The sequence below is a fragment of the Panicum virgatum genome, chromosome 8K, assembly GCF_016808335.1.
Source record: "Panicum virgatum strain AP13 chromosome 8K, P.virgatum_v5, whole genome shotgun sequence".
Classification (NCBI taxonomy): domain Eukaryota; kingdom Viridiplantae; phylum Streptophyta; class Magnoliopsida; order Poales; family Poaceae; genus Panicum; species Panicum virgatum.
The window spans coordinates 16,755,213-16,780,981 of record NC_053143.1 but is presented as its reverse complement, the minus strand read 5'-3'; the positions used below and the strand labels follow the sequence as shown (position 1 = coordinate 16,780,981).

Genomic DNA, 25,769 nt, shown 5'->3' with positions numbered 1-25,769 from the left:
TAAGATTCGTACTGGAACATGCTGCTGTTGATTGGGCGGCGGTGCAAAGTCATCATCTTCTTCATCGGCATCTCCAGATATATTCAGGAATGAATCAGCTGTCCGAGCATCTTCTTCACCGATTGGCTGGGTGGTGTTGGCCCTCGTATCTTCGTTTATTGCATCCAACATGTATTGCCTGGTGGGCTCGTCATCACCAAAGGGGTCCATCCTTAACTGAAACCGTAAAACTATGTTAGAGTATGTGTCCATCCTTAAATGAAGCAGGAGAATTCAATTCTTTGAACGAATATGTGTGTTTGAAAGAGAGAGAGAGAGTGTGTGTGTGTGAGAGAGAGTGTGCGTATGTTAGAGGGAGAGAGAGAGAGTGTGTGTTTGTGAGTGTGAGTGTGTGTGTGTGAGAGAGAGAGAGAGTGTGTGTGTGTGTGTGTGTGTGTGAGAGAGAGAGTGTGTGTGTGTGTGTATGTGAGTGTGTGTGTGTGTGTGTTTGTGTGTTAGTGGGACAGAGAAAGAGAGAGAGTTAGTGAGTGTGTGTGTGAGTCTGTGTGTGTTAGAGGGACAGCGAAAGAGAGAGAGAGAGAGAGAGTTAGTGAGTGTGTGTGTGAGTCACTGTGAGTGTGTGTGTGTGTGTGAGTGTGTGTGTGTGAGTGAGAGACCGAGTGTCGGTGAGGAGACAGCGAGAGAGCGTTGGTGAGGAGACAGCGAGAGAGCGTCGGTGTTAGGGGGGCGCGCTCTAAATTTAAAGCGCCGAGGTTTTAGTGTGTGTGTGTGAGAGAGAGAGTGAGTGTTAGTGTGTGTGTGTGAGAGAGAGTGTGTTAGTGTGTGTGAGAGAGAGAGTGTGTGTTAGTAACGTGTTAGAGGGCCGTACTCCAAATTTAAAGCGTCGAGGTGTTCGAGCTCGAGAATTAATTTAAATCAATCTAAATTACACATGGAATACATGTAATGAGTTATAGAGGAGCTTGATAAATTGAAGTCTTTGAATACATGTCCATTTACAATAAATTTAAGTCTTTAAATACAAGTATATTTACAATAAATTGAATTCTTTGAATACATGTACATCTAAATTACACTTGTAAAAAAAGTAACAAATAATTGACATTGACATGTACATTATTCACTGCAAAAATTAAATAGAAATTATTTCTTTTCATTATACTAAATTCTCTACATTCTCTCTATCGAAATTCTTCTCTCTATACTAAATTATTCACTACATAATTAAATAGTACAAATAGAATTTACAAACTAGAAAATTACACATTATTCACTACATAATTAAATACTAGAAATCGTAGAAAAACATTAGATATAATAATTAAGAAAAAAAGGAAAAAGCAAGAGCTGGCGGCGGCGGCGCCATTGCTTACGTCGATGGGGGGAGGTCGGTGGCAGTGGTGGAGGGGGAGTAGCTCGACGCGGCGCGGTGGAGGAGGCCGGCGAGTCGGCGCGCGGCGCGTAGGAGGGGGCCGGCGTCGCAGTGGAGGGGGCCGCGCGCGCGGCGTTGAGGAGGGGCACGGGGGAAGGCCGGCGGCGCGCCGGGGGCGTCGAGGGCGGTGGCGTGGAGGCCCATGCCAGGGCGCTCGAGGTCGGCGCGGCGTGGAGGTGGCCAGGGCGCTCGAGGTCGGCGCGGCGTGGAGGCCGATGCCGGGGGCACGGGGGCGCCGAGGCGGGGCCGGCGTCGACGGCGGGGGCGTCGAGGGCGGCCGGCGTTGAGGGCAGCGGCGTCGAGACGCCGCGGTGGTGGACGACCAGGCACGGAGGGGGCGGCGGTAGATCGGGCGTGGAGGGTGCGTCGCGGAAGTCGACGATCGGGCACTGGAGAGGAAGCAGAGTGGGAGGAAGAAAAACAGGGCTTTGTACCCTGGCCCTTAGGTACCGGGTGAAAACATAAACCGGTACCTAAGAAAAGCCTAAGGCACCGGTTGTAAACCCAACCGGTACCTCAAAGGTACCGGTTAGGTTTGCGCCCGGTACCTTAGTTCCCAACGGACGGGAAACTTAAAAGGCCTAAGGTACCGGTTAAATAATACCAACCGGTACCTAAGGCCGAAAATTCTGTTGTCTTTAGTATTTTTGCCGCCCATTGTTTCGAATTCACAGAGTAGCGCAATGGCAACACTACACACTTTGCAAGCTGCGGCCAGGGTTCGACTCCTGCTGCGCAACCTTTTTTTTGCAAAAAGGTACCTTTGGTACCGGGTGAAGGTTTCAACCGATACCTTAGGCCTCCTTTTCTATTCTTTTTTTAATAGTTCACAAACAAATCAGTTAATTACCAAGAAAATCATTTAGTTGCCCAATAAATATATTAATTGCGTAGTAAATCATTTAATCGTATAATAAATTAGATAATTGAGTAATAAATCTGATAATTGCATAATAAATAATTTAATCATCTAATAATTTAGATAATTGAGTAATAAATCTGATAATTGCCTAGTAAATTTTTTAATCGTCTAATAAAGTAGATAATTCATAATAAATCTGATAGTTTCATAATAAATCATTTAATCATCTAATAAATTAGATAATTCATAATAAATTTGATAATTGCATAATAAATCTGATAATTGCCTAGAAAATCATTTAATGATCTAATAAATTAGTTAATTCAATAATACATCTGATTAATGCCTAATAAATTTGTTAATTGCTTAATAAATTTATTAACTACCTAATAAATCATTTAATCGCCTAATAAATCTGATAAATGGCTAGAAAATCATTTAATTTTCCAATAATTATATTATTTATCAAATTTATCATTTGATCATCTAATAAATTAGTTAATTGAATAATAAATCTAATAAATGCCTAGAAAATCATTTATTTGCCCAATAAATCTAATAATGTTCACAGAATATATTACAAGACATAATAATTCAACTTAGAGAATACTAACGATGGTTCGCTTTACAATCGTCCCTTCATTATGATCATGACGTGCGTACGGAGCCTCCTCTTCGGCTAAAAGAATACTTGTGTTAACCTCCACTGCGAACGGAGTCATATCTTCAACCTTATTGTATTCTTCTTCATCTGTGACATCGTCGACTCCCACAATTTTTCTTTTTCCTGCCAGGACAATATGGTGCTTTGTCTCATCTCCAGCACCTACAAAACTTGATTTATTCCTAGACTTGTCCTTTCTCGTTTTGCTAGACATGTCCTGCACATAGAAAACTTGAGTGACATCTTTAGCTAGGACGAATGGTTCGTCTCGATAGCCAAGCTCTTTGAGGTCCACCGTTGTCATTCCGTACTCATCGATATCAACACCTTTTCCTGTGAGTTTAACCCATTGACAACGAAATAGAGGTATCTTCAACGGCCCATAGTCGAGTTCCCAGATCTCTTCAATGTAACCAAAATATGAGTTCGTTTGGCCACTAGAGTCGGTGGCATCTATACGGACACTACTATTTTGATTGGTGCTCTTGTTATCTTGGGCTCTTGTATAAAATGTGTAACCATTAATTTCATATCCTTGGTACATCAGGATTGAATTTGCCGGACCCCTGGCCAGCCAAGCTAGCTGCTGATGAATTTGATCGTTGGCCATGACTTCCTTCTGCAACCAGGTGGCGAATGTATCGTTATGATGTTTTGTAATCCATGTCTCAGACTTCAAAGGGTATATGCTTCGCACAATTTGCATGTGCTCCTCCATGTATGGAGCCACCAAGGCTGATTGTTGCAGAACTGTGAGATGTGCTTTGCCCTTTCCAATCAGCCGCCCCTCATGACGTGATACTGGAATCCCAAATGGGCAGAGTTCTTCCACATAGTCAACACAAAACTCAATGACCTTCTCTGTGACGTAACCCTCCGCAATGCTTCCTTCTGGACTTATCAAATTATTGTAGTTTATACATTTGATAATTATTTTTATTTGTAGCATCTTATTGTAGTTATATGCGTTATCAATTTATTTGATATTTGAATATTATCAAATTATTGTATTTATATGTTTTATCCATTTATTTGATAAGTGAATAATATCTATTTATTATAATTATATGCATTGTTAACTATATAAATGTATTGTTATAAATTGGTAGTATGAATGAACTATTTGTACACTACAATGATGTATATAAATGTATTGTGGACCTAGATGAGTCGGCAATGGATGTACATGGCCGATCGGCGTTCAAAGGAGTTCATTGATGGCATGCATGAATTCATAGAAGCGGACGAGAAACACAAGTATGGCGGTTTCGTTCGTTGTCCATGCAAATTCTGTAAGAATGAGAAGAATTACTCATCATCAAGAACCATCCATAGTCACTTGTTCAATAGTGGTTTCATGCCAAACTACTATGTTTGGACCAAGCATGGCGAAAGAGGAATTGTGCTGGATAATAATGTAGAAGAAGAGGACAGGATTCCTGACTTTGCAGCCAATTATAATTCTTTTTTCAACGACACTGCAATGGGTGAGCCTGAAGAAGATACTGAAGGATACGTTGTAGAAGATGATCTTGGTCAGATGCTGCGCGAAGCTGAGAAAGGTTGCGAAACAGAAAAGGAATCAAGAGATCTGAAGCATATATTGGAGGACTACAGAACATTGTTGTACCCTGATTGCAAACAAGACCAAAAGAAGTTGGGTACCACATTGGAATTATTGCAATGGAAGGCATCAAATGGTTTGTCTGACAAGGGATTCGAGGAGTTGCTGAAACTTATAAAAAACTTACTCCCTGAGGGTAACACCTTGCCGGAGACAACATACGAGGCAAAAAAAAGTTGTTTGTCCTTTAGGATTAGAGGCACAGAAGATACATGCTTGTCCTAATGACTGCATCCTATATCGAGGTGAGTATGAAAATTTGGATTTATGCCCTGTATGCAATGCATGCCGGTATAAGATCCCTCGAGATGATCCAGGCGACGTTGAGGGGATGCGTGTCAAGAAGAGGGTGCCTGCCAAGGTGATGTGGTATTTTCCTCTAATACCACGTCTGAAACGTTTGTTCATGAACAAAACGAATGCTAAATTGATGCGATGGCACAAAGAAGAACGTAAGCAAGACAATATGTTGAGACACCCCGCTGATGGGTCGCAGTGGAGAAAAGTGGACAGAACATTCCCAACATTTGCAAATGAAGCGAGGAATATAAGGTTCGGCTTAAGTACGGATGGCATGAATCCTTTCGGTGAGCAGAGCAGTGGTCATAGTACCTGGCCTGTAACACTCTGTATATACAACCTTCCTCCCTGGTTGTGTATGAAGCAGAAATTCATTATGATGCCGGTGCTTATCCCCGGCCCGAAGCAACCCGGTAACGATATAGATGTGTATCTGAAACCACTGATTGAGGATCTTCTATTGTTGTGGAAAGATGAGGGTGTTCGTATGTGGGATGCACACGCAGAGGATCATTTTAACCTACGTGCATTGCTTTTCGTAACCACCAACGATTGGCCAGCACTAAGTAACCTCTCCGGACAATTCAATAAGGGTTATAGGGCATGCACCCATTCTTTAGAAGAAACCGACAGCATGTACCTCAAGCATTGTAGGAAGATCGTGTATATGGGTCATTGTTGATTTCTTCCGATCAAGCACCCATTAAGGAGGAGGCATGCTCACTACGATGGAAAGACAGATCATCGTACCAAGCCTAGGCACCGTTGTGGGAAAATGGTGTTTGAAATGGTCAAAGATATAAAAGTAGTATTCGGAAAAGGACCCAACAGCAAATCAGTGCAGAGTGATGACGGACGTGCACCTATGTGGAAGAAGAAGAGTATTTTTTGGGAGTTACCTTATTGGGAAGTCTTAGACGCCCGCCACGCAATTGATGTGATGCACCTAACAAAAAATCTTTGTGTGAACCTTCTAGGTTTCCTTGGTGTCTACGGTAAGGCAAAAGGATACATTGGAAGCGCGGCAAGATCTTCAACGTATGAAACAACGGGCCGCCCTACATCCAGAAAAAGGGATAAATGACGTCATTATCTAGGTCCTGCGTGCTACACTCTTAGTAAGGAAGAGAAGCAAAGTATGTTCGACTGTTTGAACAGTATCAAGGTCCCATCAGGCTACTCTTCGAATATAAAGAGGCTACTGAACTTGAAAGAGAAGAAATTCGCACACGTAAAGTCCCATGACTGTCACGTGTTGATGACGCAATTGATTCCAATTGCACTTAGAGGTATTCTACCAGCTAATGTTCGAGCAACAATCATAAAGCTATGCGCATTTCTCAACACAATTTCTCAGAAGGCAATCGATCCATCGAGTTTAAGCAGGCTACAAGAGGATGTTGTCCAAAGTTTAGTTAGTCTTGAAATTATATTTCCTCCATCATTCTTCAATATTATGACGCATCTTCTAGTTCACCTGGTCAAAGAGATTGGTATTCTCGGTCCTGTTTTCCTTCATAATATGTTCCCTTTTGAACGATACTTTGCAGTACTAAAGAAATACGTTCGTAATCGGGCTCGTCCAGAAGGAAGCATTGCGAAGGGTTACGTCATAGAGGAGGTCATTGAATTTTGTGTTGACTATGTGGAAGAACTCTGCCCAATTGGAATTCCAGTATCACGTCATGAGAGGCGGCTGATTGGAAATGGCACACTTGGAAGAAAATCAGTAAATGCCACAGATCATGCCACGTTGAGCAAAGCACATCTCACAGTTCTGCAACAATCAGCCTTGGTGGCTCCATACATGAAGGAGCACATGCAAATTGTGCGAAGTATATACCCTTTGAAGTCTGAGACATGGATTACAAAACATCATAACGATACATTCGCCACCTGGTTGCAGAAGGAAGTCATGGCCAACGATCAAATTCATCAGCAGCTAGCTTGGCTGGCCAGGGGTCCGGCAAATTCAATCCTGATGTACCAAGGATATGAAATTAATGGTTACACATTTTATACAAGAGACCAAGATAACAAGAGCACCAATCAAAATAGTGGTGTCCGTATAGATGCCACCGACTCTAGTGGCCAAACGAACTCATATTTTGGTTACATTGAAGAGATCTGGGAACTCGACTATGGGCCGTTGAAGATACCTCTATTTCGTTGTCAATGGGTTAAACTCACAGGAAAAGGTGTTGATATCGATGAGTACGGAATGACAACGGTGGACCTCAAAGAGCTTGGCTATCGAGACGAACCATTCGTCCTAGCTAAAGATGTCACTCAAGTTTTCTATGTGCAGGACATGTCTAGGAAAACGAGAAAGGACAAGTCTAGGAATAAATCAAGTTTTGTAGGTGCCGGAGATGAGACAAAGCACCATATTGTCCTGGCAGGAAAAAGAAAAATTGTGGGAGTCGACGATGTCACAGATGAAGAAGAATACAATAAGGTTGAAGATATGACTCCATTCGCAGTGGAGGTTGACACAAGTATTCTTTTAGCCGAAGAGGAGGCTCCATACGCACGTCATGATCATAATGAAGGGACGATTGTAAAGCGAACCATCGTTAATATTCCCTTAGTTGAATGATTATGTCTTGTAATATTTTCTGTGAACATTATTAGATTTCTTATGCAATGCATTGATTTATTGGACAATTAAATGATTTATTATGCAATTATTTGATTTATTGTGCAATTAAAATGATTAGTTATGCACCTAAATGATTTATCATGTAGTATTTAGAATTATTTTGCATTTAAATAATTTATTATGCAATTATTTGATTTATTATGCAATTAAAATAATTAGTTATGCACCTAAATGATTTATTATGTAGTAATTAAAATTATTGTACATTTAAATGATTTATTATTGTGCACCTAAAACCATAGTTAATATTTTCTTAGTTGAATGATTTACTAGGCAGTTAATAAATTTATTGAGCAAATAACAAATTTATTAGACAATTATTTTAACTATTAGACAATTATTTAAATTATTAGATAATTATCTGATTTTCTAGGCAATTATCAGATTTTTTGTGGAAATATCAGATTTATTACGAATTATGAGACAATTAATAGATTTACAAGAGAAAAAGAAAGGGGAAAAGAAAAGATAGCCTTTGGTACCGGTTGGAAAATCCAACCGGTACCTTAGGGTCCTGTTTGGGTAAAAAAAAGTGGGGCATCGCGCGGGAGTCGAACCGTGGCCGCGAAGCCCAAATTTCCGCGAGTTACCATTGAGATACTGACGAATTCCGTTCAAAGGGGGTCAAAGAAGAGTGAAAAGTGAACTTCAAAACGCCTAAGGTACCGGTTTTGTTAATCCACCCGGTACCATAGGGGCTTTTCATTTCCCGCCCGTTGGGCCTAAGGCACCAGGTGTGCGGTGAACCGGTACCTAAGGCCTCGCCTAAGGCACTGGTTGGAGATACAACCGGTACCTAAGGCCTACATTGGTACCGGCTGAATTTTTGACCCGGTACCCTTGGCCTGGGGTATAAATCCGTTGCCTTCTTCCTCCCAATTCTCCACTGCTCCTCAATTCCTCCGGTCGACCGCCGCCGCCCTCCATCTCCGCGCGAGCACCGCCGACCTCCCTGACCCCTCCACCGGCTTCGCAGCTCGATCCCGAAGTTCCGCATGGAGTCCAGAGGCCCGGAGGACCCCTGCATCGACCCGTCCACGAGCACCGCGCACGGGATTTTCCCCGGAACTCCGCGCCGGTGAGTTCTATGCGCCGCCGCGATTACTCGCCGCTGGGGATCCCCCGGCCATGCTGACCCCTTGTACACATCCGCAGCGACACACCGCATCGATTCGAGGAGACCAGAGGCCCGGAGTAAGCCGAGCAGCGCCCCTTCCCCGAGCTCCGCACCATCCTCGCCGCCGGAGCTCGCCGCCAACCCTGCTGCATCACGCCCCCGGCCGTTTCAAGCCTCGGTGAGCACCCTCTAGACCCCGCCATGCTTTTATGCTAGATTGCTTTAGCCCGTAGCGCACCCCAGCAGCCTGCACGCCACGCGCCGGCGAACCCCGCCGCGCAGGGTCGTCGCCGTTGTAGCACACGCCGCCACGGACCTCCCCGAGGCCCGCAAAGGCCTCAAGTGGACTACGCATATCGCGTAGTCCCTTCCCGACCCAAACCCTAGCTCGATTCACCCCGGAAACGCCGAGTTCGAACAACTCCGGCCGTGCTCCGCCACGGAGCAAGGCCGCCGGCGAGCCCCGCCGCCGCCTCGCGCGCCCAGTCGATCCCAGCCGCCCGATCCTCCGCCCACGGACGAGATTAGATCACATCCGGATCTAATCTGAGCCGCGGGATCGTCATCCAACGGATCAGATCCGCGCGTACCCCTTTGGCCTGGACATTTTGCTAAAGAGACCCTGCACTTTCTGAGTATCAACCCGCGCTCCTGTCCTATTCAAAAGTATTTGCAGTTCAGCCCAAAATCTTGCACGGACCCCCCTGAACTTTCCAGTAATAGAACCCGCCGTCCAGCCCTTGTAGTTTTGCGAGTTAGACCCTAGATCTATGTGTTATTTATGTTTAGGTCCTCGGTTTTTGCAGAAAACCCCCAGAAACTCTGTTTTTCTTACAGTTAAGCCCTTAGATCTTGTTTTAAGCCTAGTTTTCGCGTTCTAGCTCCGTTTTAGGCGTTCTTTATGTCCACACGATCGTTGTAACGCGTAGAATAGTTCTAGCATAGTTTTGGTTGCTGTTTTCATGTATTGTTGTACTGTTTCTTAGTTTTTGCTATTGTTTGCATGTATGTTTATGTTGTGTATTATTTTTGGCCATGTGTTCGTGAGTAGACGTTGATCTATCTGAGTAGCCCCAGTACCAGTACCCGGAGCAGCCATCTTCTGAGCAGTTTGAGCAGCAGGAGCAGTTTGAGGAAGATAAGTATTTATGTATTTACTATACGCCTATAAAGACTTTCCTAGCCATTTTATATCCTTTATATATAGTGTATAATTTAGTTATAGAATTTAGTTATAGAATTTAGTTATTAGAGAGACTTTATTTAATCATGTATTTAAATAGAGAGTGAATAATGCTTGTATTTATGTATTTATCATGTATTTCTGTAACTCATGTATTTATCATGTAACTCGTGTAACGACGATGAGTAACGACGACGAGTAATTTCGTATTCGCTCTCTAACTCGCAACCCCATTCCTCGACCCGGTTCCTCGACCCCGTTCCACGACACACACACACACACACACACACTGTCTAATACACTCTAACACACACACACACTCACACTAACACACACACAAAGAAGAAGCAGAAAACGGTCGAAAGACAATTAACCTACGAGAAAACCGCTGAGGAGTTGGAAGAGGAGACTGCTCGATATATAAAAGAACAATTGAAGCCTAAAGTCCCCCCGCCGAGGGAAAAGGTACCTCTAGAACTAGGGAAAAAGCTTCTCGTAAACCTAGACAACCCACCAAAACCGAAAAGCTTACCCTCGGACTGTGATCGTACTCTGACAAAGGCACACAAGGTGAGAAATCTGAAGAAAAAATGTTGGTTTTTCAACCGGTGCCTTAGGCTTCCATTGGTACCGGTTGGAAACACCAACCGGTACCAAAGAGGCTGCCACGCTGACGCAAGGTGGCAGCCCCTTTGGCACCGGTTGGTCTTTCTAACCGGTACCAATGATCTTTTCCATTTTTCCCCAAATCCAGTTTTGTTTGTTATATTTATTACTGTTTATTCTTTTATAATTGCTAAACACACTCAAGCTCTACAGTACTATACGTTCATTGGTCGTTCGTGTTCGTTTTCAGAGAATATTTGAAACTAACTAAAAGTGAAATGCGAGCATATAATTAAGCTAATTAGATGAACTAATATATTTACAAATTTACAAACATCAAGACATAATGTTTAAAAATATTTACAAATGTACAAATCATGTTTGTAGTCCAACTACTGGTCCCCTCAGGAGGTCGATGGAAGTCCTCTATGGATGTGACCGTCGTGGTAGAACTCGCCTCTAGGATCCAAGATCTCGTTCAAACGAATCCGGCGAGCTGCTCGCACACGGCGTTGATCCGATCAGTAGAGTAACATTCATCCCCCATTTGAGACATCTATCATTTAGAAAAAAAGAATTAACATCATGTGCATTAGTACAATTATGAAAATATACTAGTGAACGGTTTGGACGTACTCTCATGTCTTCATCAGTAACCTTCCCGCATGGAGTCATGATGTGCAAGTAGTCGCATATGTAGTACCCGCACCAATCAGTTCCTTGTTGTTGCCTCGTATGTTGTGTCCGGCAAGGTGTTACCCTCAGGGAGTAAGTTTTTTATAAGTTTCAGCAACTCCTCGAATCCCTTGTCAGATAAACCATTTGATGCCTTCCATTGCAATAATTCCAATGTGGTACCCAACTTCTTTTGGTCTTGTTTGCAATCATGGTACAACAATATTCTGTAGTCCTCTGATATACGCTTCAGATCTCTCGATTCCTTTTCTGTTTTGCAACCTTCCTCAGCTTCGCGCATCATCTGACCAAGATCATCTTCTATAACGTATCCTTCAGTATCTTCTTCAGGCTCATCCATTGCAGTGTCATTGAAAAAGAAATTATAATTAGCTGCAAAGTCATGAATCATGTCCTCTTCTTCTACATTATTATCCAGCACAATTCCTCTTTCGCCATGTTTGGTCCAAACATAGTAGTTCGGCATGAAACCACTATTGAACAAGTGACTATGGATGGTTCTTGATGATGAGTAATTCTTCTCATTCTTACATAATTTGCATGGATAACGAACGAAACCGCCATACTTGTGTTTCTCGGCTGCTTCTATGAATTCATGCACGCCATCCATGAACTCCTTTGAACGCCGGTCGGCCATGTACATCCATTGCCGACTCATCTGGGTCCACAATACATTTATATACATCATTGTACTGTACAAATAGTTCATTTATACTACCAATTTATAACAATATATTTATATAATTGATAATGCATATAACTATAATAAATAGATACTATTCACTTATCAAATAAATTGATAAAACATATAAATACAATAATTTGATAGTATTCAAATATCAAATAAATTGATAACGCATATAAGTACAATAAGATGCTACAAATAAAAATAATTATCACATGTATAAACTAAAACAAATAATAACTGTTTCTAAAATTAATTGCTAAGTTATAAAGAAAAATAACTAACCTTTTTTCAGAAAAAAAAGAAAAAATTCGTCTCCCCTCACGTCACTCAGCTGCCATGAACAGTGAATTCACGGAAGCTTGAGGGAGGAGGGGTTGGGGTATTTATAGGCTCGGGCCAAAGGCACCGGTTGGTTTCAATGACCCGGTGCTAAATTTTGTTCAATAGCACCGGGTCAAGGCACCAACCGGTGCCTTAGGCCCGAGCTCCTGGCAGCTGCCACGTTTCATCACCATAGGAACCGGTTATTACCATCAACCGGTGCCTATAGTGCCGCCTTCATTTAGTACCGGGTGGTGGTTCAAACCGGTGTCTATGCTGACGCATTGGAACCGGTTGGAACCACCACCCGGTGCCAATTGTCCTTCACTAGGTTGGTCCAAGGCCAAAGGTACCAGCTGCTGTCTGTATCGATGGCCTGTTTTCTAGTAGTACCTGAAGCAGGTAATCAGAGGCTACCGAACAAGAGCACGCCCACTCCATTCCCATGCTTTTAGCAGAATAAGGTAGTAAAACTTCTCAACCATTCCTTCCACTCCTTCCTTCAACGGGACGTGGGCCGAACCAAATCATCGCCAGCAGGCATGGCAGGGCCAGCGCTGGCCCACAGGCCTGGGCGGCCTCCGTCACCATCTGCGCCTACCAGTGTGCAGATAGTGTTTTTTTTTCTTAAACATGATAGTGTACATGTTTTTTTCTTGATAAAAACTTCCATTAAACTTAAAGACAATGTACATCAATAAGGTCCACTAGATCCCAGGTTTCATTTTGGAGCAAGAGTGCCCAAAAAACACTTCCAATAATTGGTTTTGGGTAGAAAACTGAAAAATAGCTCTCCAACAGTGGTCCAATCATCTGACCAAATTTTTTGGCTCATCCAAAACCAGCGATCTCTGGCGCTAGATTTACACCAGCGCTACTCCACTCCCAATCCCGAAATTCATCGCAGATGCCGGCAGTTTCTTGATTCCGCGCGTGGAGGCGCACATTTTCTACATTTTCTCCCCCCGCTCGCGCCATTTTTATACAAGAGCCGTCGCGAGACGCCACCATGCCGCAGCTCAAGTTCCAGGTCGCGTTGGGATATCGGCGCCGCCTCCCATTCATCCCGTGTTGCTGCGCCCCTCCATCCCTTCGTCCAGGGCGCGAGCTCCCTGGCATCGACGGCAGCGGCTATCCTGTCCGTCCCACCATCCAAGGGGACAGCTCCCCTCCGTCCATGGCCGTGGCTTCCCTCCACCCAGAACATGTCTCCTTTGAATCCAAGTTATTCCTCTCCCGCTCTCTATTCACGGCAGCGTCTCCTCCACCGTCGTCCGTCCCTCGACAGTCTCTCCAGGTGTGTGCAGCCGGCTGGCGTTTATTCTACTGGAGATCAAGAACTAGCGGTGCAAAATATGGAGTGGGCGGCGGCGGGCATGGAGGTGGGAGTCCAGTAAAAAGATACGTGACCAGGAAAACGTCTGATAGGCAGCGTTTGTTACAGATCCGGTGAAAAAAATCAGGACCTAGGCCCACGTCTAGATGATGTGGCATTATTTAATTTTTTGGAAAAATATTATTGGGAACTGTTGGAGAAGATGTTTTTGCTCCTAATATTTTTTTGGCAAGGTTCCAAATCCTGTTTTTTAGGCTCTATTTATTGGGTACTCTTGGAGATGCTATGAGACAACAACACAATCTGAAAGACCGGGACGGGCGACCAGAGGGAAGTGAATGAGAGCTCTTTAAAAATTCTCCTCAAGTGAACAAGGCCTATGTCTCAATTTCAATCCAACACGCCTCTCAACTAACCGCCAAGGTAACACAAGCCAACTCGTGACGAGAGCACCTTAGAAACGGTTAGAAAAAGCTCGACGCAAAGACGAAGCAACAATTTACCAAAGCGCCGAAGTAAGAATTCACCAAAATGCCAGAGAAAGATACAAAGCGGAAGCAAAAGTAAGGTGAAACACTCTAGCAAATGCTACCAACAAAAATTCACTTGATCAAGCATGCAATTGTTCAACAAAGATTAGCACATCTCAAAAACAAGTGGAAGAAAAGCTTAATCAAAAAGCCAATTAAGAGATCACCAAAAAGATTAGAACTAATCACTATAACAGTCTTAATCAAACATGCAGAGACTAGTATAGATTGTCAAGCATAAATATTAATTAATTCAAGCTAACCAAGAATGCAAGGATTTGAAAACTATTAACAGGATTAACTACTAATGAACTAGATTAACTAGAGGTCTAGAGCACAATAGCATGAATTAATTGAACATAAAAGGAACGGAGATACATATGCTCACAGTTCTTGCATGGGCTGCTCACGCCAGCCAGCTGGTGGCCTGCATGCAAACCTCGAGTGCCTGGGCCTGGGAACATGCGTCTGCCTCCTGTTCCGCGCACGATGCGTGCACACGGCCAGCTCTGGTCCGTGCATGGGCCTGTCCGTGGTGCCGAGTGGTGGGCCGCGAGCACCAGCGCCTGGGCCGCTTTGCTGGGCCACCAGCACCGCTCCACGCTCCCCCTCTGGGCTTTTTTTCATTTTTATATTAAAAAAACAAAATTTCAAAAATATATGCCGAATAGTAAAATTTTCAAAAATGGTTGAAAATTTTACATTTAGCTCCTGGCTCTCAGGACGCATTAAACAGTGAACTTGTAAAATTAATATAAAATTGTAGAAAAAGGAATTGAAGTGTCATTGAAAAAGGAATTATAATTGGCTGCAAAGTCAGGAATCCTGTCCTCTTCTTCTACATTATTATCCAGCACAATTCCTCTTTCGCCATGCTTGGTCCAAATATAGTAGTTCGGCATGAAACCACTATTGAACAAGTGACTATGGATGGTTCTTGATGATGAGTAATCATTCTCATTCTTACAGAATTTGAATGGACAACGAACGAAACCGTCATACTTGTGTTTCTCGGCCGCTTCTATGAATTCATGCACGCCATCCATGAACTCCTTTGAACGCCGGTCGGCCATGTACATCCATTGCCGCCTCATCTGGGTCCACAATACATTTATATACATCATTGTACTGTACAAATAGTTCATTCATACTACCAATTTATAACAATATATTTATATAATTGATAATGCATATAACTATAATAAATAGATACTATTCACTTATCAAATGAATTGATAAAACATATAAATATAATAATTTAATAGTATTCAAATATCAAATAAATTGGTAACGCATATAACTACAGTAAGATGCTACAAATAAAAATAATTATCACATTTATAAACTAAATCAAGTAATAACTGTTTCTAAAAATTAATTGTTAAGTTATAAAGAAAAATAACTAACTTTTTTTTTAAAAAAAAGCAAAAATTCGCCTCCCCTCACCTTAGTCAGCTGCCATGAACAGTGAGTTCACGGTAGCTTGAGGGGGGAGGGGCTGGGGTATTTAGGGCCAAAGACACCGGTTGGTTTCAATGACCCGGTGCTAAATTTTGTTCAATGGCACCGGGTCAAGGCACCAAAGGCCCAGCAAATATTTCTAGAATAAGTTTTTAAATTAGATCTTGCAATATGTCTAATTTAAATGGGTTATTTGTCCATGTTGCTATACTGAGTTTTAAAAGCCATAACTTTTATAGTACCATTATTTTATTTTCTAAGAGCTATAGAAAAAGTTTGGTAAATTTTAGATAAGCACAACTAGACCAAATGAATTATTTCACATTTTTCTAGGTACAAGAACTATTTTTTTTGATTTAGTGCATTTACCTTAGTCATAATTCATTTGGTCCAGTTGTGCTTACCTAAAATTTACTAAACTTTTTCTATACCTCTTAGTAAATAAAATAAGGCTACTGTAAAAGTTATGGCTCCTAAAACTTTGTATAACAGCAAGGATAAATAACTCATTTAAACTAGATATACTGCAAGATCTAATTTAAAAACTTATGCTAGAAGTGTTTTTTGGGCCTACCAATTTTACACAAGCCTATACTCACCACATGCAACACTCTTGCCAAAGATGGCATGCATCCAAAGGATGGATCTTGAGATTTAAATAAAAGTGTATTAAACTGGTATTTAAAATAGAACAAGATACATTGATCAAATGAAAAACTTTATATAACAAAAGTTGTAGATCTTATTTCATAGAATCCAGAACAGTTGTGTTTGTAGTTTTTCGATTTTTCTACGATTTTATATCGAATTTACAAGTTCACTGTTTAATGCGCCCTAGGCGCCAGGACCTAAATGTAAATTTTTTTTGCATTTAGGTCCTGTCGCCAACTGGATGGGCGACAGGCCCATGTCTCCCATTAGGGGTGCGACAGACATCCATTTTTGAAAATTTTCCTATTTGGCATATATTTTAAATTTTGTTTTTTTAAATATAAAAATGAAAAAAATCCCCCCTCTGGTCCGTTGCTTGAGCGCGTGCTCGAGCCCCGCTGCAGCGGACGCGATTAGCCATCACCAGAGGTGATGGTTCTGCCATCGCCTCTGTGATTTGGATAGTTCATTAGGCCCGTTAAGCGGGCTAATAGAAAAGAGAATCTAGCACACATGCAAATAGAAAAATAAAAAATTATAACTATTATAACTATTAAATAAAAAATAAAAAAAATATAACTGACATCACTCACATGCATGAAAATAAAAAAATAAAAAATTATAACTATTAAATCAAACATCCGAATTAAATTTGGATTGCACCATTAACTTTGTTACCAAAAGATCTTCAAAACAAGACAACACTTGCCTATGTTTGCAAGATATTTTTTAAAAATATTTTTAAAATATTAACTAAAAGTTTCAGATCCTGGGAACAAATAATTTAACAACTTGAACGATTAATAGTTCTGACGAACAAAAAAATTAAACATAGCGAATAAGCTTGAAGATTTTTATTACAAGATATGTGTATACAGAACAAAATATAAACACTCACTGAACAAAATAGTTGTATTATCGAACAAATTATATAAACTCAAGGAACAAATATATATATATAAAGCTCGAACAATTATACTAACTTAGAGAACAAATTATTTTACAGATAGAACAAATTATTTGAACTCAGCGAACAAAAAATTGTATCCCTAGAACAAATTATATGAACTGAAAGAATAAATAAACACTTGGATTTACTATTTCCTAGTTGTCATCTGTCCGAAGTGGGAAATAGTGTAGTACTTGGACTCCCTAAGACCACGCAACGATGATGGCAGTCTAGGACAATGACTACACCAGCATCAAGGCGGTTATCGATAGGTATATCTCTGAGTTACCACATTTGCAATCTTCTCATTTTGAGCCTGTCACCTATTTAATTTCCAGCTAACGACATCCATAACGCCTAATGCAATGGTTTCTCCACCTTTCGAGCCGACCACCGTCTTCCAAAAACCCAACTGAGGCACATGACCGATTTTCCGGTATATCTCTGACCGCCTGCATACTAAGTTTTTATGATTTTATCAAATAGTATATTTGACCTAACAGTATATATCATCTTGAGCAGTGCATACAACAAGAATCTGGAAATGAATGCGGGTTCTATGTTGCATACCACAGGATCCGCCTTGCTGCAAATTTCAAAAAATATTAAAGGAGTAAAAGTAAGCCTTTGTCAAATATAATACCAAGCACTCATCATTTGACTGTCACTTTTTGCTAGGACATGTGAGGTCATAAGGACAAGCAATTGGAAAACAAGCAGCTCTCCGCTATTAGAGAAAATGTTGCCTCCTTCTTGCTTGTAGATGTCATAAGCGACAAAGGTGACTTCCATTGTCGCAGATGAACTGATTTCTTTCATGGACTCTCGATTCATGTGATTATTTGTAGTGCAGAGATACAATAATTTGTAGTACAGAGATACAATATATAGTTTGTCATGTACAGTTGGTCGTTATTTCTGGATGTAACCTTTGTGAGATATCAATTTAGTTCTATTCTGTGTGTTTGTTGTGTGTTTGTTGGATCAACAAAGAAGGCTGCCATCCTAGCTGTGCTATAGGATGCAGCCGGGAAGAAAACATGAGCATGCAGGGGCCAGATTCCAAGGTGACGGGCAACAACCAAACCCGTCACCTCTGTATACTCACAAGGTGACGGCGCAAGAAAGCACAATCCGTCACTTATCTCTAATCATAGGTGACAGATGTTGTGAGCTAACAGTCATCTATGTTGGACAAAGGTGACGGACGTAGACCTCATACGGGGTGGCTGGTCACAAAGAAAGGTGACGGTGCTCAATTGAAGCCCCCCGTCACCTTCTACTTAATCATAGGTGACGGGTTTTGATGAAGACCCATCACCGCAGTGGACAAAGGTGACGGGCTAAGATCACATTAGGGGGGTCTGGTCACTAAAAAAGATGACAATTGTCTACTGATATCCGTCACCTTTCTGTCACATAGGTGACAGGCAATCACCCGTCACCCTTCTGTTTTAAACAGTGACGACGTAGGAGTGACGGACGTGATGCCCGTCACCATAGGGAGATGACACCCGTCACTATAGGCCTTTTCCTACATAGTGGGATAGACACGCCGCCTTCACGACTTCGCTTCGCCTTGATGGAAGCTCGCGATGACGCCACGTGCCCTCCGCAACCGCAATCAGCCGCATCGGACGTGCCCCCGATTTTGAGGCCCAAACCGGTAAACCTGCCACCTCCGATGTCGTCGCATGTCCGACCTCCTACCAAGTGCCACGACGCCTTCAAGATCTTTCACGCTCCCGCAGCACGGTCAGCCTATACAAACTTGCCATGGCCTTCCTCCTTGACTTGGTCGACTTCATTTTCATCATCTCAATGTACTCTTGCTCTTCCGTGCATCACGTGGACTGCCCATGACTCCGTCTGTACTCTTCGGTTCTCTCAGTCCAAGCTTACTCGCGTTCACCCTTCACTGCCCTTGGTCCATGGACATGAATCTTTCTGCTGAACTTCACCGCATGCCGTCGACAGCCACGTCCGGAGGATCTCGTTGCCTGGCACTAGGAGGAAACCAACATCTTCACTGTCCGCAGCGCATATATATACAACCTTGCCCTGCGTATCAAACAAGGTCAGAGAACTCAATCATCTAGCTCAGCCCCAGATGGAGAAAGGAAGTTGTGGTTGCGAGTATGGAGTGGTCATCCTGCGAAAGTTAATGTTTTCATACGGAAGTTAGCAAGGGATAGCTTGCCGACGAGAAAAGCGAAGTCTGTCAGGCGTCTGGAGACAAATGATACATGCCCCTTGTGTAACCGTGAAACTGAAGCAAGTTATCACGCCACAGTTACCTGCCCAAGAGCACAGGGGTTGCGCCAGGCCATGCGCAATCACTGGGGCTTGCCAGAGGAAGAAAAGTTCCGATACACAGGTCCTGACTGGTTACTGTTACTTTTGGATCAATGCTCGGCCACTGAGTGAGATCATCTCAACCTGTTGCTATGGAAAACCTGGAATATCCACAACAATATCACCCATCAGACAGGTCCCATGAGCATTCCCGAAGCGGTGCACAGCCTGTAGGGGTAGGGACGTTGATGGATGGAAAAGGTAAACAGACCTGTTCATCTTCCGGCAAGAGGAAGCAGGACAGTCAGTTATCAAAAGCTCTGGGTCACAGCCTAGGAACCCCCTCCCGTGGGATGGGCTAAAATTAGGGCTAGTTTGGCAGCACGGAGAAGTGACAGGAAGTCCCGCCCCCCTGCTACTGTTTGGGAGCACTAGGGGTTGGAAATCCTAAATAACAAAAAATACCTCAAAAATAAAAAAAAACATAAAAAAATCCAAAAACATTAGAAACTAATTGTAAGATCACTGGAAGATTAAACTTCAGTACAATTGCTACAAGGTCAATCAACAGTTACGATTACACAGCTCTAAATATTCATCCTTCTTGATCTGCACTCCACCGCAACTAAACATATCCAAGACAAATTTGAATTCCGCTGTCCATACAATCTATATATATTATAATTAAGTTCAACTCATGCAGAACTGAAACTAAACACCATCTAAGATCGATTAAGTTCAAGAAGTTCTATAGAATCATTACACCAATGGTCGAATGTTGTAGGCATTCCCCAAGGACCTCCCTGAACTTGAGTACAGTTGACTGATCAATTGGTGTGGTCCCAGAGACATCTACAATTGCCAATTAGATAGACATTAGTTCCCACATCTAAGATCAGCACATCTCACAGCCTCACAGCCAGATGTCATCTTCACAACAAGATACATTAGTTGTTCAAAGCAAAAAGCAAGCAATAAAGCACTAGTTCGGTAGTTCCATTCTATAACTACACTGCAACTATGCAAGCAGGGACACTGATCTTGGTGGCCGGTGTTGCATTATTTGAGCCTATCAATAAATTGGTTAGCTTATAAATCAAGGGCCTAGCAGGTTTTGAAAGTCAATAAATCATCATAATCCACAAATAACACATGTACACAAGCACTAGCCAAAATTTATTTTGCTCCCAAAATCCTAGCAAGAGTAATATTATCAATACTCACCACACAGGCAGTTTCTATCTCGACAAGGAATCACTTCTGATTTTGAAGGAAAAACTAAAAAAAAAGAACTTGTACAGAAGAGATAGCAGCTTCGTGTTGTGAGAGCTCTCAGTTGCAACAGCCACCAATCTTTCAATGCAGGTTCTAATAACTGCAGACTATAGATTACGAGCACATTTACTTACGAGAAAATTGCAAAATTAGGACTCTAAACATCGCGCTTCGCATATTTGCCATTCGAAACATCAACTTTGCAATTTTGGGATCCCAAACATGTGCTTCTTGCATCTACTGCCATTAAGAGTATTTCCCATCATTTCCACTGTTTTTTTTTGTATTTGGGAGGATGAAATGACCCTTGTAGCCCTATGTATCGCCTTCTCCTGCTGGACGTCACATCGTGTTCGTGATCGAGCGTTGCTACGCTGGCTGTCGCCCCTCCCCGGCCACGCCCACCCTTGCCGCGCCTGCTATGGATGACGGCGGTGCCCTGGCTGAGGACGGTGGGGACCTGATTGCGCCCTCCCTGGCCGCGCCTACCATGGATGAGGGCAGCAACTCCCCTACTGCACATGGCGTGATTTAGCTTTACATACACATTCTGAAAGTGCATTAAATCTATAATCTTGATAAGATCAGCAATCCCCCATTTAGCTTAAACAAGTTCAGAAATCACAGCTTACATGTAAGTTACAGTTTCAAACGAATCACTAAAAGCAAGCATCACACTTAGAATCAAGCGCACAGTCCAACCGAGCAAGGAATTCCGGCAATCGCAATTCCATTCCAAAGCTGTTGCAGCCGGTCGGCTCGACGGCGTCTAGAACTCGTCGTGCATGGCGTCAGCGCAACTGTTGCTGTCAACCACGAGGGGTTCGGGGGTTGGCGCCAGCCGCTCCCGTCGTGCTTGTGAGGCACCAGGAAGCTCAGCGAGCATGCGAAGTCGCTCTCCTCGCCATTCTGCGTGTGGGACGTGCATGTCGACCTTGATGCTGATCCACTCCTAGGCGCGCTCCCTCGCCAGTGCCGCAGCCACTGAGCACGTGCGCGGAGCGCCAACCGGGCATCACTGGCTGCATGCCGGACCAAGCCACCGGCAGCGTGGTGCCTCCCCTTCCTCCGCGTGAACTCCGGCAACGGCACGGCGATGCGTACAGGATCCTCGGGCAGGCCCTCGCTCAGCCAGGGGCCAGGTCTCGCGGCGGCGGCTCTCCAGAGCGCAGCGTAAGCATAGCGCCGGCGCCGGCCCTAGCTCACGAGAGAAGCATCGGGAGAAGCTGATTGGGAGAAGAACGAAGCGACGTGATGAAAAAAATGAGGAAGGGCAAAAGGGGCATTTCACCCTCCCGAATACGTGAAAAAAACAATTGAAATGAGGGGGAATACCCATAATGTCCGTAGATGCAAGAAGCACATGTTTGGGATCCCAAATTTACGAAATTGATGTTTGGAATGGAAAATATGCGAAAGCGCGATGTTTTGATTCCTAATTTTACAATTTTCTCTTTACTTACATAGAGCCAGTTACCGCAAGAACAAGATCTGGTAGATTAAATCAGCAATTAGCAGAAGAAGGAATCAATTAGGAGCATCTAATTGATGGATCAAGACGCCAAGTAACATAAACCAGTCTTGAAGCTATACCGAGGAAGAGCAGGGGAAGAAATAATCAATTTCACAGTATCGATTCTAAGAACCCTAGAAAAAAGGGAAGGGGAGAGGAAGAGCATATGGAGAATGAAAAAAGGAGGAAACATTCATACCGAGATATGCTGAGCCACAGTTTGGAGGCGAGGTGCCAATGGAGGTGGAGACGGTGGCCACGGAGACGGAGACACGTGGTGCCGGTGGAGGTGGAGACGGAGGCCACGGAGATGGAGACACAAAAGATGACGGGGTGGAAGTAGGCCATGAAGTCAAAGGCGTGGAGATGTGTGGAAGCAACAACTGCGGAGGAGGCGACGGTGGAGTTGGGGAAGAAGATCGGGCGTTCATGGAACTGGCAGTGGTGGCGGCCGTCCATAGCCTCTCGCAAGCCGCGAAGAGCTCGAGACTCGGGATAGGAGACGGGGGATTGCTCCCCGACCTGTCGAGGTTGGGCGTGTTTCCCCGTGGAAAGGAGGCGGGTCGGGTCGTGAAAAGTCGGTTGCGTGGTGTTCCAATGCCCGGTTAAATCGATCCGTGGATTGTACCCCCTTGATCTTCCCACCCGGGGAAAACGTGAGGATCCCTGTAGGGATTAGAGTTTCCATCGTCCCCAAACTACTGGAATTTGGGCTTAGCCCAATATTAAATTCAAAAATTCCAAATAAATCTCGAAGGCCCATATATATGTGTGCATGACGGAGCTAGTGATGCAAATCTTTAGTTCCACCTTGTTTTGGGATGGTGAGAATACCTAACTTAAATAGTGAAGCTATTCTTGCCTCTCCAAACTATGTGTGTGGGAGAGAAAGAAAGCTCCACAAGCCATATGTGAATGGTCCGCCAAAATTCGACTCCCCCTTGCGGCGCAGCTTTCTTTTGCTGCTTGGCCAATAAGTTTACAATATATGGAAGGTGTGCAGCTTTCTTTTGCTGCTTGGCCAATAAGTTTACAATATATGGAAGGTCTAATCGGTTTAGTAATCTGATTACGGATCCGATCACAACGCGAGGTCGTGGGCGCTCCTATATGTACATGCTATGGGCCTTCACCAAAATCAATCTAATTAGAGTTATGAACTTATCGGTCTTCACCAAAATCAATCTAGTCAGAGTTATGTACAACCTATCGGCAGTCGTGGGCGCTCTTATATGTAGAACCTATCGACATTCTCCAAAATCAATCTAATCAGAGTTATGTACAACCTATCGGTCTTCACCAAAATCAATCTAATCAGAGTTAGGATTTTTGACTCTTCTCGCTGGTGCGCTGCCACCGTAATGTTCTCCATCCCGAGCGTCAGTGTGCACCGACAAACGGGAGAGCAGGTCTTCGAAACCTCTCGCCTTTTGGGATCCTGCACCGGGAGAAGGCGAATAAGGTTTTTGGGAAGTGCCCAGCACGACTGCTCAAAGATCTTCGTCACGGCTGGTCCTCCATCCAAGTCTGGTGCTGCGGCGTATCGTCGTCTACGACGTTGTCTACTGCGCTCCGTTCGCAGGACCGTCTTCGTCCTGTCAGCCCTGTTCGTCTTCCCGAAGGCCAAGACTCAGTACGTACACTGTTTTTCGATCCGTTTCTTAATCATGTTTTCTGAGATTATTATTCTGCTACTTCTTACTACTAGTATAATAGAGTTGTTCATGCTAGATCTAGTCATGTTCATAATTTATTTATTTTGGACAGGTTATCATTGAAAGGGATTGTTCAAGGATAATCCAAGCTACGGAAGCTACGGAAGATTGCTCCACCCTCAGCTTTCTCTTCTCAGAGGCCAAGGAACAGGCGTTGCTGCTGTCGGATTGGCGGGTCGCCAAGGTAAAAAGAGAGTGTAATCTAGTTGCACATGAGTTAACTCATTTAGCTTGGAGGACTACTCATACGACGGCTTGGTTAAGTCATGCGCCTGCGTGCGTACATGATCTTATTGACAATGATTGTACTCCCCTGAACTAATTAATAAAGCTCTCTTTTAACCGCAAAAGTAAAAGGAAAAACAACTAAACTGTGACTAACCTTTATTTTTGCCTGCATAGCAAGGCAATGAGCTAAACTATTTTCCTGTCTAGAAATATTGATCCCCCTAAAACCACAATTATTTTGGATATTCATGATTTGCAACAAAAGCGGCCTCAATCACCAAAGTGAACTGGTTTCTCCCATTTTCAGCTGAAGAAGGGCTTCCCTGCAATCAGTATGAACAATAGCCTCTTGAAACTCAAGAGCCTGCGCCACATTGGCAGCCACAGCCACACCAAGTGATTTAGCCATGAGAACTGAATTACCATTCCTCGTGCCCGAATATGCAGCGAGCTTTGGATGCCCAGATCTGCAAAAAGAACACAAACTCCCAAACCTGCACCATGGAGATCATATCCCGGACGACCTGGAGCCAGAGCTGCATCTGTATATAGAAATACCTGCTGCAGATTAAGCTGACGAGCTCCTTAATCCTGAGAAATAGAAGAAAGGGTGAACCCGAAAGAAACTACAAAGTAATATTCTCATGCACCCCTCTTGGAGCCTGATCCTGTAAATGCTGCTGCCCCACAAAAGGAGCAAACATGCATGAGGTTTGAATGTCAACCAAGAATCACCAGTCTTTACAGGATACTTCAGTGACCATCACGACAGAGCCTACCAACTGTCAACTTTTTGTTATTGAACCTGTAATCATTTCTAGCTTTCCAAATATACCACAATCTGGTAAAAACTTCCTGCAGTGAAGTCTCAGAAAAATTAGTATTCAAGATGGCCACTAAAGTATCCTGTAAAGAGCTACCTCAAAAGAAAGTAAATCAGATCTTAATGGAGGATTACAGGAAAACCAAACTTAGTATTTTTTGCATGTTGGGTCTTGTAGTTTTATGCATAATTATCTTTAGACCCATATTTTCTTTCGGTTTAGATCATTTGATTAGTTTTTCTCGCATTAAGCTATTGTAGAGCTGTTTTAGCATTTCTTTAGCATTTTAACTCCATTTTAATGTTTATTGTACCATTGTGATTTTTGTAACGTGTAGAATGAGTTTTCATGCTTTATTTCTTCTTTTAACCCTATTTGGTTTATTTTTATTAAACTAATTGCATTTATTTGCTTGTATGTGCCTAAGTATTGCTTTTTGGACTTGTTTGTGACGCTAGTGTTGACAGGCAAAATTGGCAAAGACCAGTCGGGCCGATCGGTTTAGACCGGTTAGGCCAGTTGTAATCCGAGTAGGTTTAAATTTGTAGATAAGATTCATTTTGTAAACCATCTCGTGAAGGGTTACGGCTTTCCCGACCTATAAATATAAAGGCTAAGGCCAATTGAGGTTATTTCCAATCAAATAAAAAAACCTATCCTTTACTTTTATCGCTCAAACCCTAGCTCTTCTGACTCTAATTGCTGTTCTTCCTGTGTCTCAACGACGTTTGAAGGCGTTCTAAGTGGCCTAACCGATCTTTGAACAACCCTTGTTCTTCGAGCTCCAACGGGTCCCTCCCGAACTTGAGGTGGTAGGTCTAGCGAGGCTCTGTACCA

At 43.1% G+C, this 25,769-nt stretch overlaps 1 protein-coding gene across 1 annotated transcript; it reads right to left on the bottom strand.

Annotated features, from left to right (window-relative positions):
• Window positions 1-1,259: 1,259 nt before the first annotated feature.
• Window positions 1,260-22,624, bottom strand: LOC120645515 (vegetative cell wall protein gp1-like). Its single transcript, XM_039922297.1, has 4 exons — window positions 22,438-22,624; window positions 22,130-22,143; window positions 1,374-1,821; window positions 1,260-1,273 (listed from the first exon to the last, which is right to left on the bottom strand). The coding sequence occupies exons 1-4, from the start codon at window positions 22,622-22,624 to the stop codon at window positions 1,260-1,262; spliced, it is 663 nt and encodes a 220-aa protein (XP_039778231.1).
• Between the last annotated feature and the right edge of the window lie 3,145 nt (window positions 22,625-25,769).

Excerpts from the sequence above, each read along its gene's own strand:
- LOC120645515 (XM_039922297.1), bottom strand. The coding sequence starts at position 22,624 with ATGGACGGCCGCCACCACTGCCAGTTCCATGAACGCCCGATCTTCTTC.